The sequence below is a fragment of the Amblyomma maculatum genome, chromosome 5 (assembly GCF_055883805.1).
Source record: "Amblyomma maculatum isolate TAMU_Amacu chromosome 5, ASM5588380v1, whole genome shotgun sequence".
Taxonomy (NCBI): Eukaryota; Metazoa; Arthropoda; class Arachnida; order Ixodida; family Ixodidae; genus Amblyomma; species Amblyomma maculatum.
In genome coordinates, this window is record NC_139348.1 from 29,509,077 (window position 1) to 29,523,165 (window position 14,089).

Sequence of the window (14,089 nt, forward strand, 5' to 3'; positions counted from 1 at the left end):
AACCGCCATTCTTTTTCATACAGTCTTCCCACCCGGAACCTTTCAGAAGTCGAAGATTACAAATACCTCGGTGTAACACTAACGAATAAACTTAGCTGGAACAAACATATTGACACTGTATGCTCATCTTCTTTCCGTAACCTTTGTTTTCTTAGACATAAGTTAAAACAAGCTCCTTCCGAAGTCAAACAGCTAGCAAATAACACAATGATTAGACCTAAACTTGAGTACGCGTGCACTGTCTGGGATCCACACACTAAAACTAACATTAATGTTCTCGAAAGAATTCAACGCAAGGCTGTTCGGTTTATATTTTCTAAATATCGCAGCACTGACTCACCATCTACCGTAATGCTTAAACATAACGTACAGTCCCTTGAATCTCGGCGCAGAATACACCGGCTAAAATTCCTCTTTCTACTAAAAAATAATAAATTATCAATGGCTCCTGATTTGTATCTTAAACCGGCATCGTCTAGGGCAACAAGAAACACGCACACCGAATCACTAACACCTTACTTTGCCAGAACTAACATTTTCAAATTTTCTTTTTTCCCGCGCACCATTACCGAATGGAATAACCTGCCATTATCATCCCTTCAGGACCTTGATTCCTTAGAAAAGGCCGTGCATTGATTTTCTGTCTTGCTTGTACTTGTGTAAATTTTATGTTCATGTTTTTGCACTTTATGCTTTTCTGTTTTCTTTTGGAATTGTTGCCCCTCCTGCCAGGACCCTTCACTGGGTCTGCAGTATGATCAAATAAATAAAATAAATAAACGAAAATCATCGAATCGACCTCTCGGCCGTCGAGCCTGTCATTCAGTTGGGACGGAAGCGGCTGTCACAATAAATTGCGTCTTCAGAGGCCACGAGACTGATGTGGGCCTAGGAAGGAGGGAGCTTAGGTGGTCGCAAGGTTCGACCCCGCCTAGATCTCTTCACGTGTGCAGCGGGATTAGTGGAGCGTCGATGCGACCCCAACAAAGACGCTGCCGGGCATGTCCCGTGCGTGGCAGTGAAGTGCAGCAGGCAATCCAGCGGCGATTTTCATTTGAAGATGCGAAGTAGCTTAAGTTGGCCACCATTCCCGCTCCGCTCTGAAGAGAAAAAATGCAAAAGAGTGGACCTTTGGAATGTGTATTGTTTTTACAGTAATAATAATTCAAATATTTAAACAATAAAGAAATGTGCAAAATGGAAGGCGTTGTTAAACGTGCTGTCGCGTCTGTATTCTTGGCGCGAAACTTAGGCATTCTCCCATTTTTTTTTTTCATTCCTATTCATTAAGCGACGCACTGTTATGTACTTTCGTGGCAATGCAAAAATCGCCAATAAGTTGGAATCGCAGGGAGATGAGAGGAAACGAAATTAATTGAGCTGCTCGAATGGATTTGAGCTATAGGTTTAAAGTGTTTAAAGTCCCAAAGCGACTCAGGCTCTGAGGGACGGCGTAGTAGAGGGCTCCGAAATTTTCTACCACCTTCATCGACATCGCACAACACATACGGGCGCTTTGCTTTTCACCCCCTCTAAAAGCGGCCGCAGGAGCCGGGACCGAAGTGACATCCTTGAGACCAGCAGTCGAGTGCCCTAACCACTGTGCTTCCGCAGCAGAACTGTTCGGAAGGCAACGATGGCCCCATCAACGTGCCCTTACCCCGCGTTTTCATAAATACATGTTATATTACGACAATGTGAATATTCGGATATGACTACTCAGTCGGGGACTCCGTAGAGGCAGCAGCTTCAGTAAACAGAGTCCAGCACTAACAAACTGACCAATCCCGTCCCTAACCACCTAACTTATTTTCCCTGAATGAATGTTTTCTAGGCTACTTGTTCGCCCTCTACAATGCCCCTCCTCGCCCTCCCTCGCGCAGCCAACAACCTGTGCTTCCACGGCAAGTGCAGCTACTACTGCGACACGTCGCATGCCATCTGCGGCAACCCGGACATGCTGGAGGGCAGCTTCGCCGTCTTCCTGCCCTCCAAGGACATTGCGCCCAGGAAGTCCTGGAGGCACCCCTGGCGAAGGTATGCATATACGTATATGCATGTGTACACTGAGTGGTGCTTTTGTAGTGAGCGGAAAGAAATTTTACTTGGCCTCGTTCGCTCCTTCACTGCATAAATGCGTTGTGAAATGCTTCGCGAACGTTCCTAAGCGTTTGCCTCATGCAACTCTACCCGAAAGTACGAGTGACAGATGAGAAATTCAGCCTTGTGAAACACGTGAACCTATTGAATCGCATCATGGATTCTTTTTAAGCAGTGCGAATTTGTAGATAGAGATTCTATTCGTTACCCTGACAATTGCGACAGTTGCATAGTCCCCGTGTTTTAATGGCCGGCACACAGACTGGTAAAATATCGCTTCGTATGCTTACTACCACACTGCCATAGCAGTTCAATTAGTTTCTCTCAGACTGCTGTGGAGTTTATTTTTAAACATGTAGCGAAATAAACAGGAATATTTCCCTCTATAGATGCCCGAATTCAATACCAGAGTTTCGAAGGGGTGTACCACCAACCATAGTCTATATCCGTGTTCAATTGCAGCCGACCTCCTCAGCACCACGGAGAACCTTATACACTGGCAGTTAATCTCCATCCTCGTCTTTACGCATACATCTCCGCGCACAGGTCGTACCACAAGCGACGGAAAGCCAAGTGGGAGCTGGACGACGATTACTGTGTCCAGGTGCGAAGCACGCCGCCTTACGACCGCGGGCGCCGGCTGCCCGACCTCATGGACATGGCCGTCTTCGACTTCCTCATAGGTATACTTGCCCGTATTCGAGGTGTCATTCAAAGCTGCCATGAGACAGCGCATCTTGGGGTGCCACTGCAGTTTTAGAGCATGGCTCTCTACTTCAATAACTGCCGAATTTTGTTCGTTCTTGTACACGCTTCCTGCTGTATATGTGTTTCCCCTCATTTATATTTCCTTTTTAATTGTTCTGCGCATAAAAGCCATCTATAGCTGCCACCCGTACCTCACCAGCTGGCCGCGCTTCATATCTTACCGACTGTTTGGTCTTGGGGCGAATGTCTTGCCGACTGGTTTAACATCATCATCGCCGTCATCATCAGGCCATGTCCACTGCGTGACAAAAGCCTCACCTTTATCTCTTCAATTAACCTCGCCCTTGTTTTACGACCCTGGTTTCATATACAGGATATTATTTAGTAACGCAGCATACGAGAATTTGGAGATCAGAGTAGAGAAATATTGATTTTCAACCTTGTGCTTCCAAGATGGCAGTTGTCGCAGACACATTAATGGCGATTTCCACTGTTCGATTGGAGCTGGGCGCCCGAAGCAGAATAGAGCGACCTAAACTGCTACAGAGCGAATCACCCTTGGTTGACCAGCGGAACGTGCAGAGCGCTCGGCGGACGGGATGCTCAGCCGGTTCCGGAATTTGAAGTGTCATTCCAGCGGCGAAATTGTTGCGGTTGATCAATAGGCAGGAGTGCAGCCCTCTGCAACTTGCTTCCGCACAAATTTTGACGCTGTTAACGTTTTTCAATTGACGTACTTCGACGCATTAGCGTAAAAAAAAAAAACGGTGATGCCTAGTGTCGATATCTCCGAAACCGCTAAAAACAGCCAAACATTCCGGAAGTACGACATCACTGACTAGAACTTCCGGCGAGATCCTACTCTGATCGGCGGATCGAGGTATATCGGTAGAGCGCCCAGAGTTGCTCCAGACGACCTGCGGAATACTCGCAACCTATCTTGGTCGATTAATGGAATTCTAAATTATCATTCCGGGGCAAGAATGCGTGCTCCGGAGCGACCAGTGGAAATCGCCATAAAATGGCCCTTGCACCCATCAGGTGTTCGGAAGGCTGCACACACTGTTGACTACGCCAGAGAGACACGACTTACACAAGCTCTGTTTTCTTTTGCAGGCAACATGGATCGGCACCATTACGAGACGTTCCTGTCGTTCGGCAACAACTCGTCCCCGCTCCATCTTGACCATGGGAGAGGGTGCGTGTCCGTTCTCTGCCTTTTTTCTGCCGTAGAAATCCCCGGACAGTGCGGTTGTTTTGTTGCCACGCTTAACTCTGCTTCAGTTCGCCGCGCCGTTTGCTGAGGCAGTCGCTCTGCATTTCATACTGTAGCCACCAAGAATTCTTGGCCTATTTCTTAAGGTGACTTTGCAGATAGATAGTTCCTGCTTTGAAACCTCAACATTATTAGAGCAAACACTCAAAAGCGGTGTTTCAGCTAGAGGTGGGTACAGCCTCCCAAATCTTTAACTGACGTGCCCCATGGCCGCCATTTCTGTGCTCTCGCGCCTTAGGGTGGATAAAACTTTCCAGGACATCACGGTTAAGCAAGGGCTCTCGCAGGTTGGCGCCTCTGTAGCACTCAGAGTCACGGAAAATTCGGCCGTCACGCATGCCAGTTAAGGATTGGGCGGGTGTGCAGTGTACACGCGTTTTGCATGCTCTTTAGAATGTAATCAGAAACCGTGTAAGTGGATCCGTGGCTTAGCAGTGCATCTGCCCAGCAGGCTGTGGCGACACATGCGGCACTGTTCGTTTTCTGCGCATGCGCCTGCAGGTTCGGCAAGGCCAACCACGACGAGCTGAGCATCCTGGCTCCGTTGTACCAGTGCTGCCTGCTGCGGCGTTCGACGCTTCGCCGTCTTCTGTCGTTCCACAACGGGCCGGAGCCCCTGAGCGCCGCCATGCGCCGCTCGCTTCGCAGGGACCCCGTGGACCCCGTGCTCACGGAGGCGCACCTGCGCGCCCTCGACCGGCGCCTGCACCTTGTGCTGGAGGTGATGCGCGAGTGCGTGGGCGACCGTTCGGCCGCCGAAGTGGTCATCGTGGACGATGCCTGAGCCGGTGAGACGCGCCTTTGTTTTATACGGTGATGAGGCCGCAAGGAAGCTTGCATACGTCTGACGGTTACTGAAGACTTGCGGGTGTGAAGAAAGAACGGGAGGCCGGCGCAGGCTGAAGCTGCGCCCCTTATCCGGATTCAGAAAATTTTTGAACTTGAATGACAATGACACAAAAAAACGACATAAGATGGCTGCGCAGCGGAGCAATTTCCAGCATTTAGGAAAAAATGTAAAGCCAGGCGAGCTCTTATACAAAGCAGAACACACAATGGATGAAAAAAGAAAAGGAGAGAGTAAGCAAGATAAAAGTTTGTTTTGATGAGAGTCGCAAGGAAGTAATCAGAAGCGGATGGTGCTAAATGAGCAAAGACCAAGTTAACGCCGATAAAATAAAGCATGAGACTTTCTTTTTTTTTTAACATTGATCAAGTAGCCGAGAAATGATGATGATGGTTCTTATTATGGTCTCGCGTTCGTCTTTGTACTTGAGTAAGTTGATAAGTGCGTCTTGATGCAGTCTCTCTGGGTCTGATGATTAGTTGCTCAGCGATCCAGTGGTTTGATGCCGAAACATATCGCCCGCACCGGTCAGGTGGACACTGTGAGAGATGGCGCCACAGTTAATATGGCGGCAGCAGCTGTCGAGCATGGAGCGCCGAGCTGGGGCCGCTGAAGCAGCTAAACGTGTAGTTAAAATGTATAGGCTGCAAGTAGTTACCGAACCTGATCAGTTGCGATTTAGGGCCCAACCCCAAAAAACCAAAAGACGAAAGAAGCAAGCGGAGGAATATCTAACCACGGAGAGGTTAGGTGCGATGCCGGGCACTGCAGTGGACTGCAGTGTCGTTTCCTCCTTTTGCTTACAAATGTTAATTTTGTTACGCATCGGAAGCTTAAACCATTGTTATAAACATTTTCATAACAGTCTTACACCATATCGCAGCTGCCTCACAGTTAAACTGTGTACTGGACCTGTCTACGACACAGATGTTACATTTCAAAACATTAACCAAAGCGCACAGTACACTTCACACATGCACAAACAAAAGAACCTAGATACTTTGGTGCTAAATTTGTGCCTGTATGCCTTTAAGATGGGAAGCCAACCAGCCTAAGCGTGTACCCAATTGTAAACTTTCAAACCACTGCAACGGCCTAGCCGCTGACATCTTATGAAACGTTTTTTTTTTTTTTTTTCTTTCCGTGTGCATGCAGGTTTACAAAGCCAGTACATATCAAGTCATTCACCTTCTCTAAGAACCCTGCACACTCCTAGTGCGCCTACGCCCCAGTTTCTGCAAACAGCTGTGCGCGGCCACAAGTTCTCACGACTCTGAAGCAACGCACAGGGACGCAGCGCTCCATGAACTGGTCACGTGGACGTGTGTGCAGGGAGTGCTCCTCTGGATCGTCTGTTTGGACGCTCATCGCGCTGTGATCGATCCAATCGATGGCTGGACAGTGCAACGAGTCTCTCCGTGGAAGCTAATCGCAGCGGACACCGATAGCTCAACCTGTTAGCGCCCTGGTTTCGTCGACGGCCCATCGAACCCTTTGGTTGGCTACTGCATGGTCCCCTGGAATACAGTACGCGCGTGCGTTGTCCTCCCTCTCGGGCAGTTCCCTGCAGTGGTGTGGAAGTTCCTACTGCTGTCAATGTTCCAGCAGGGCAGGTAGACCGCAGCGTCTGTCTGTTTGTGCAGCAATCAGCTTTCTTAGACGCTTGTACATTTTAGGCGCATGATACAGCAGGTAGCTGTAAGTTCTTAAAGTGCGCCTCGACAGGCCGGGCTGGAAGGGAACATTTACAGCAGCCAGTACTGTCCTAGTTCGATGCTATATTAAGCTTGTTTTAATCTTGCTCTATTCAAGGTCTTTTCTCAGGGTGCTGTCATTGCATTTCTCCCACTGCAGAGTGCGAACTTTCGCGTTCACAATTTTCTTCATCGCTGGCACCCTGACCCGTTAAGTACGTCGGCTATACCGCAAGTTATCGTCATAACGGCTTTGTTCTGATCATTTTCACTTATGGTTTCAGAGCGTTTGTAATGCATTTCTAGCACCTCCGTTTTTATGGAGATTCTATTTGTATCACAATTATTAGCCGTCCCTTCGACTCCACGGCGCATATTTAGAGCAGTTCTGCTTTTGGTCAAATTATCGCTAATGCTATCAACTCCCACCTTCCGTCCTTTCGACATTTTTGTAAATTGTGGCATGCCTACGATGCTGCAAATCATAGAAATGTCGAAGTTATTGTGCTATACGATCTGTTCTGCTCGGTCGTTTGCAGCGGTGCCAGAGTAGCGTGATAACCCTGTTTATTGATGTACCGCTATGTCAAACTCTCCTCCCACTGACCTCGCCGCAGCTTGCGATGATCGTCTGGTAAAGAACGTTGAATGTGCAGCAGAAGGGTTACGTCCCATCTTTCGTGGTTTTACGATGCCTGGAGTCTACTTTCAACGGTACCGCCTTTATCGAAATGCCGCTTATATCGAAATGATGCCCCGTCCTGCTAATTTTGTTATAACCGGTGGAACGCCCATCAGCACTTCGTTAAGCGCGTGCAACAGACGTGGCTTCACTCTCCGACTTTGGGCAGCACTGCAAGGAACTACCCAGAGGGCGCCTATGTGTTCCGAGCCGTTACATGGCCCCAGCCATGTGCATTTTGGATGCGGTGTCTATAGCTCTTCTCACCGCCTTCTGTCGGTGGTGACGTGTGATGACGTCGCACCCGCCTTTACGCCAAACACTGACTGAGTATCGAACTGTAAACGCGTCGTTGGGTTACATGTCCTCCTATCCCGTCGCGGCGGCAATGGTCGGCCCCAAGAGCTCCACCTTAATGACGAACACCTGTGATGTGTATTCCGAGCACAGTTGTGTATCCGTACGTTTGCCATGTAACGTGGTATTTTGCGTAATATGGTTTACATGACGTGAACGGTCTGAGTAAGAAGGAAATGCATGGTTATTTGGTCACATGGTGGAGCTGAATGCCTGTTGCGCACTCTCGTCTTATATTTACAAAAGGGGGAAAAGGATAATGACATACCAACACATAATTTTACTTTGAATTAGCACGGTGTGCATCAAGGCCAAGAGACGCAACGCACATGCACTATGTGTCACGCATATAGTGCTGTACAGGCCATTTTTATATTGCATGTAGCTTTTTTTTTCGTTTTTATTAATGAGATTGTACGATGTCACAATCATTTGTCTTGTGAGCAAAAACTTCTTAATGATCCTTTCGAGTTTACGAATAAAAAATTGTTTTCGTGGCCTGCTGCGGAAAGGAGGTAGTTAAAGCACGCGGTGAAGGTCCGAGGCGGTTCTTCTGAGTGTAGGTAGGACGGTTTTGTTTTGTTTTTTGTTTTACTTTCTGCCAAGAGCAGGCACTTATCCAACTGCTAACTAGCAACCGCCCCCCTTGAGACTTCTGTTTATATCATAAATATCATGATAAATTCTGGGCTTTGGGCTTGGTCAAGAGTTCATTGCATTTTGTCTTTTATCTCTCAATGCACAATGGGCTGCCAATGGACACTGTGCAGTCCAGAATTTCTCTAACATGCGCAATAATGTCAGCCCTGTCGATGTAGCTGTCTCATTATCTTTGTGATAATAGCCTCTAGTCTAACAGAAATGTTGCTATTATTTATCGGCTGTGTTGAATGAACATCTCGACAACGTGCGGCAGCATGAGATTGGATTTTCTCTATGCGTGCACGCGGAATAACGTATATTATTAAACTAGCCCCGCTCTAAAAGAGAACGCCTCCTGCGACTTCCGTCCTGTACGAGACGAGTTCTGGTTGAAAAAAAAAATGGAAAGAAGAAAAGTAAGATCCAAAGACATATCCGAGGACAGCGTTGTCCGTATTTCCTTATCGTCTACATTACGACCACCATTAATAGCCGGTTTCTGCATTATGTAGTTCCCTGGGTAGTGTTTACCTTCTTTGCCATTGGTCAGGCTCTCTCGATACCAGAGCTCACCAATGCCACAGTTTAGTTAGACTTCAGTCATGGCGTTACAAGTCACAACTACAAGTGGCGGAAGGAGAAAAGAACGCTTACAAAATAAGGCTCTGCACTGACTTTCTTGGTCATTAGGCTTCTCTGTGTTGTGTTACATATCGGGTGGTGGTGCCTCTTACCAGATCAGCCTATGTTGATTCCCTGGAGGGGACTGTAATCGTTAAATCTGGAAGTGTTTGTGTGCGAAGGACTTGTGGCTGCTAACTGCGCAGTCATTCTCGCTTGTGACGATTATTGTGTCTGCATTTAGCGCATGCGCACCAGCAGGGCGCATTTCCGCGTTGTTCCTGTACGTGTTTGTTACTTGCGCACTTTTCTGTACGTTTCGCGAAATTCTGATTTTTCCTGTGACTCCCTTTTCATTTTTTCGCCACTCCGCGAAGCAGCAGTGATACTGTGGAAATGTATACTTTAAAATACGCCGCACAAACGCTGCTATTGTACAGACATGGTTTGAAGCGTAACTCTGTTTTTGTAACGTGTGTGTGCGTGTGTATATGTGTGCGGTGTGGGTGCGACAACCGCGGTGTATAGGATACTTTTCGCGGCGTCTGTGCTCTGTCCTGTCGGGTGTCTCTAGCGTTTACCATCGCACAACTGTTCAAAGCTGCGTTCATAGCAGAATGTCGCGATGCCACTGTGTTCCTCCAAGGCCTTTTATTCTGCCGCATGCTCCTCTATACGTGACAATCGATTTATGTCGGCCCTATGCCGCGTATATGACGAAAACCCAGCGCCTTCGCAAATCACCAGTTACGAAACTCCGGATCAAAACCCTAGCCTGTCACGTGACCATTTCAAATGGTACAGCAGATGGTGGCGCCGCCTATGGGCTGCGCAAGCGCTGTTTTTCCCTATTGCATACATGTCCATAGAGTTTGTGTACAGTTCAGGTGAACGCCCGCAGGCGGCGCTGCGTTCGGGTACCCTGAGAGGTATATCTACCAATCGGAGCATCAATTTCAGTACATGGTCGCTATCGGGAGTTTTACCAAATCGCGTACCCAAGAGGGTTGACAATGCCTCGTGTGACGTCATTCCCAATCTGGTTGAAAAAACGTCTAGGACATGGTTGGATACATATTCCATATACTAGCTATCAACTCTGAGCGTTGATTCCGCGATCATTGCACTGCTCCCGTCCAGAGGAACAGTTCTGTAGCGTAGGAGTGCTTATATGTAAATTTGATTGGGTGAGTTGGGTAAACGGCGTCGTCTAAAGTGGCAACGTATGGGAACTGTGATACTGGGCGGTTCGTACACCGTCGGCACTCGCTCACGAGCCACTGTGGAGTCACTATCGATCTATAGGGGGATCCTAAGTAGCTTTGGCAAATCGTATTTCAAAAGACAGCCCATCTACCCAGAATGACCTTCACCTTGCCTCGTGTCATCGCTGTCTCTGAGAGCGCATAGCGCCCCAGTACGGCTATTCTGAGATTAAGTCGTGCCTCACGGTAGATTCCTTTGTGCGGCCTATGGAAACGGCACCAATTAACATTTGTTTCTCTTCATTCGTTTTGAACGCAGCTATCTTGTGTGCACTTGGTTTCCACCGGGTGAACAAAAATTATGGCTGCTTTAGCTGAGGAAACATTCTAGACGCCATTTTTTTTTCATGTTATATTTTGTTCGCACGACTGATATCGTTTTTGATATCAGAAAATTTTAATTTCTTATTGATTATTCATAGCCACTGCACACATAATCGCCAACATTGAAACCATTATTCAGAAACATTGTGGGAACCTATTTTTAAATATGTAATAAAAAAAAAACAGGGAAAATTGGTAAAATTTTAATCTAATTGTTCTTTTTCTTTTTTTGCGTGTCAGGTAGGCAGAATTCAAGGAAATAACGTAGGGAAAAAATTTGATTACGCCTAGAAAGCAAAGGTCATCTTCAGCTGCACAAAATGTGTCGTTTCACTAACATTTTCGACACCGCAACCGCTGCTTAATAGAGCGTTTTCCGTGCACATAAGCCTGCCAATTACCGCGTCAGGGCACATGCGCAGCGGCTGCACGGTGTAAGCGGTGGACGTGTCTGCGGGCGTTTCGGGAAACGGCAGAAAGCTTCGGTAGGGCAGGGATCGAGTGTGCCTATGAGACTTGTACCTTTGTCAGGAAAATGACGCGGTTTTACTACTGCAGAGATGTATGTGCAGCTACGATGTTCAGCCTTTTCAGCTTCATGGCTTATGTATCTCAAACAGTGAACTTCTTTGATTGTATGATTTGCGCTGTTTGTCATGCATCCTGCGTTGCAAGCCAATACTTCACTTTGATTGACCGGAATTTGGAGTTGTATAGATTGCCGCGTCACCTACGGGCCAAGAAAGAAAATACGTACCCTCGAGCTCACTGGCAGTGCTATGGGAAAGAAAGGACACAACGCCGCTGGCAAGGATTTCGTTCAGAAGAACGAGTGATGTCACATCCGTATCCGGGAGAGCTAGGGCGATTTACTGCGACATGCGTTTTTTTAATTCTCCAAGCAGGCCCTGGAGTTATTACGCGCATGCATCGTCATGTGAAATGAGCCGCCTCACTGGGAAGGTATAGGTTTGAGGTGACAGAAGCACTTGGGCGCATTTCTCCTCGGTGGCGCCGTTACTTCATTTCCTCTCTGGTACATACGGCAGAGGGATTTCAGCGAACTTTACAAATCGCCACACAAAGGGAAATATTGTATACACTGATGAATATAATATACATATGACTATTTTGTACAGAGGTGACAAATAAAATATATATGCCACTGTTGAAACGCTTGGTGTTTTTGGTGATGGTGGTGGGGGCAGAATGTTATATACGCAGCCTTTTTAGATTACCAGAAAGTTTCTGATTGAGTCGGAACATCCGCTGTCATGTAAATTTTGGGTACTGAGGTTTTAGAAAAGATATATATAAGGTGGCAAGAAAAATACCTTTTACAGATTGCACAGAAAATGATATCATATCAAGTCAGGAAGAATTTGATGAAGCCGCAACCTTTCCACTATTCCACACCGCATGTTTACAGAGAATGTTCAGAGAACGTGATTGGGAAGATTTGGGAATAAAATATAAGGAACATTGACTTAGTAAATTTCAATTTGCTATAGGGTTTACCTTGCTAAGTAACTTAGGAGTCGAACGATGAGGACCTAAACAGCCAGAGCAAATTTGGGTCTAAAGAATAATTGAAGTAAACTATAGAGCAGCGATCAAAATACTTGGAATTACATAATTATGACAGGCTTTAAACCATTCGAAATGGTAAGGCAGGCAGTGACTGCACAGACCACGAACGCGAATTAGCAGGAAATTAAGACAATACGCAGGTACTCTCCAAATATGAGTGTCAGCTTTACCAGTATCCTTTAAGTGCAAGAACATTCCTAGGGTGCACTTAAGTCTGCTTAGGTGCAGGAGGTGCAACGCGTTTTATGCACTGTATTTCTGATTTCACTTTCAAATGTCAAAGTCGGCAATAAAGAAAAAAAAATGCAGCGATGGTGTAGCGGCAGAACATCCGCCTCGCATGCAAGAGGACCGGGGTTCAAATCCCGGTGCCGTGCAATTCTCCACAGGATTAAAAAAAAAAAATTCGAGTGTCGATGGAATTGCATAAATAGGTTTGGGGTGCGACCTGATGCCGTTGAACACCTCCGGCAACGCACTCTCTCACCAGAACAGGAGTTGCCACCCTGATGCAGTAATTGGCCACAACCTCTCATGATAAGCTCCATAAAACCACGGCCCTCAGTCACCAGCGGCTGCGGAACAACTGACCACGGAGGCGGTCAGACCTGTGACGCAGCAGGGGGTGCTAAGAACTTCTGGCTCCGCTGGACAGGCCGCCATTGGAAACTGACCCTGGCAACGTTTAACGTTAGAACCCTAGCTAATGAAGCTAGTTTAGCAGTGCTGTTAGAGGAACCAGTAGGTATGAAATGGGATGTCAGAGGGCTTAGTGAGGTTAGAAGGCCGGATGAGGCATATACTGTGCTGAAGGATGGGCATGTACTGTGTATCGAGGCTTACCAGACAGGCGACAACTAGGAGTAGGTTTCCTCGTCAATAAGTATATAGCTGGTAATATAGATGAATTCTATAGTATTAATGAGAGGGTTGCAGTCATCGTAGTTAGGCTTAATAAGAGGTATAAAGTGAAGGTTGTACAGGCCTATGCACCTACATGTAGCTATGATGACCAGGCAGTTGAAAGCTTCTACGAAGATGTAGAATCGGCAATGCGAAAAGTAAAGACGCAGTATACTGTACTCATAGGCGACTTCAATGCCAAGGTAGGGAAAAAGCAGGCGGGAGACCAGGCAGTAGGTGACTATGGCATTGGTTCTAGGAATAGCAGGGGGGAGTTGCTAGTTGAGTTTGCAGAGCGCAATAACTTAAGAATCATGAATACCTTCTTTAGCAAATGGAAGAACCGGAAATGGACATGCAAAAGTCCTAACGTGGAGACAAAAAATAAAATTGTGCAAGATGTAGAGGTAATCAGGAAAGTGCGATGCAGTGACCACGGGATGGTGAGGTCCCGAATTAGCCTAAATCTGATGAAGGAACGCAACAGATTCGTAAGAAAGAAACCCATCAACGAATTAGCGGTGAGAGGGAGGGCAGAAGAATTCAGGATCTCGCTACAGAATAGATACTCAGCTCTAATCGAGGATGACGACATTACCCTAGAAGCAATGAACAATAACTTCAGAGATATCATTACTGAGTGTGCGGTAGAAGTAGGCGGTAGGATAGTTAGAGAGGATACCGGTAAGCTGTCTAAGGAGACGAAAGATTTGATCAAGAAACGCCAGAGTATAAAAGCTTCTAATCCAATAGACCAGATCGAATTGGCCGAGATATCAAAGCTAATCAATAAGCACAAGGTGGCTGATATAAGGAAGTATAACATGGAGAAAATTGAGCATGCTGTAAAGAACGGGGGAAGCCTTAAAGCGATAAAGAAGAAATTGGGCATAGGCAAAAACCAGATGTATGCGATAAGGGACAAGGCGGGCAACGTCATCACGAATATGGACAAGATAGTCAAAGCAGCCGAGGAGTTCTATACAGATCTCTACAGCAGCCAAAGCAGTCAGGACCATAACGAGATTGGCGGCGGGGAAAAACAGTCAGACGTTCCGCCAGTGACGAAGGACGAGGTCA

At 46.9% G+C, this 14,089-nt stretch overlaps 1 protein-coding gene across 1 annotated transcript in view; it reads left to right on the top strand.

Annotated features, from left to right (window-relative positions):
• The window catches only part of LOC146187927 (extracellular serine/threonine protein CG31145), a 266,568-nt gene extending 254,867 nt beyond the window's left edge, over positions 1–11,701 (top strand). Inside the window, exons 9-13 of the mRNA XM_084603562.1 lie at positions 1,884–2,037; positions 2,647–2,783; positions 3,925–4,006; positions 4,586–4,872; positions 6,087–11,701. Of these exons, the coding sequence (XP_084459688.1) occupies positions 1,884–2,037; positions 2,647–2,783; positions 3,925–4,006; positions 4,586–4,868 (656 nt within the window). The 3' untranslated portion in view covers positions 4,869–4,872; positions 6,087–11,701. The remainder of the gene's footprint in view (positions 1–1,883; positions 2,038–2,646; positions 2,784–3,924; positions 4,007–4,585; positions 4,873–6,086) is intronic.
• Positions 11,702–14,089: the final 2,388 nt, after the last annotated feature.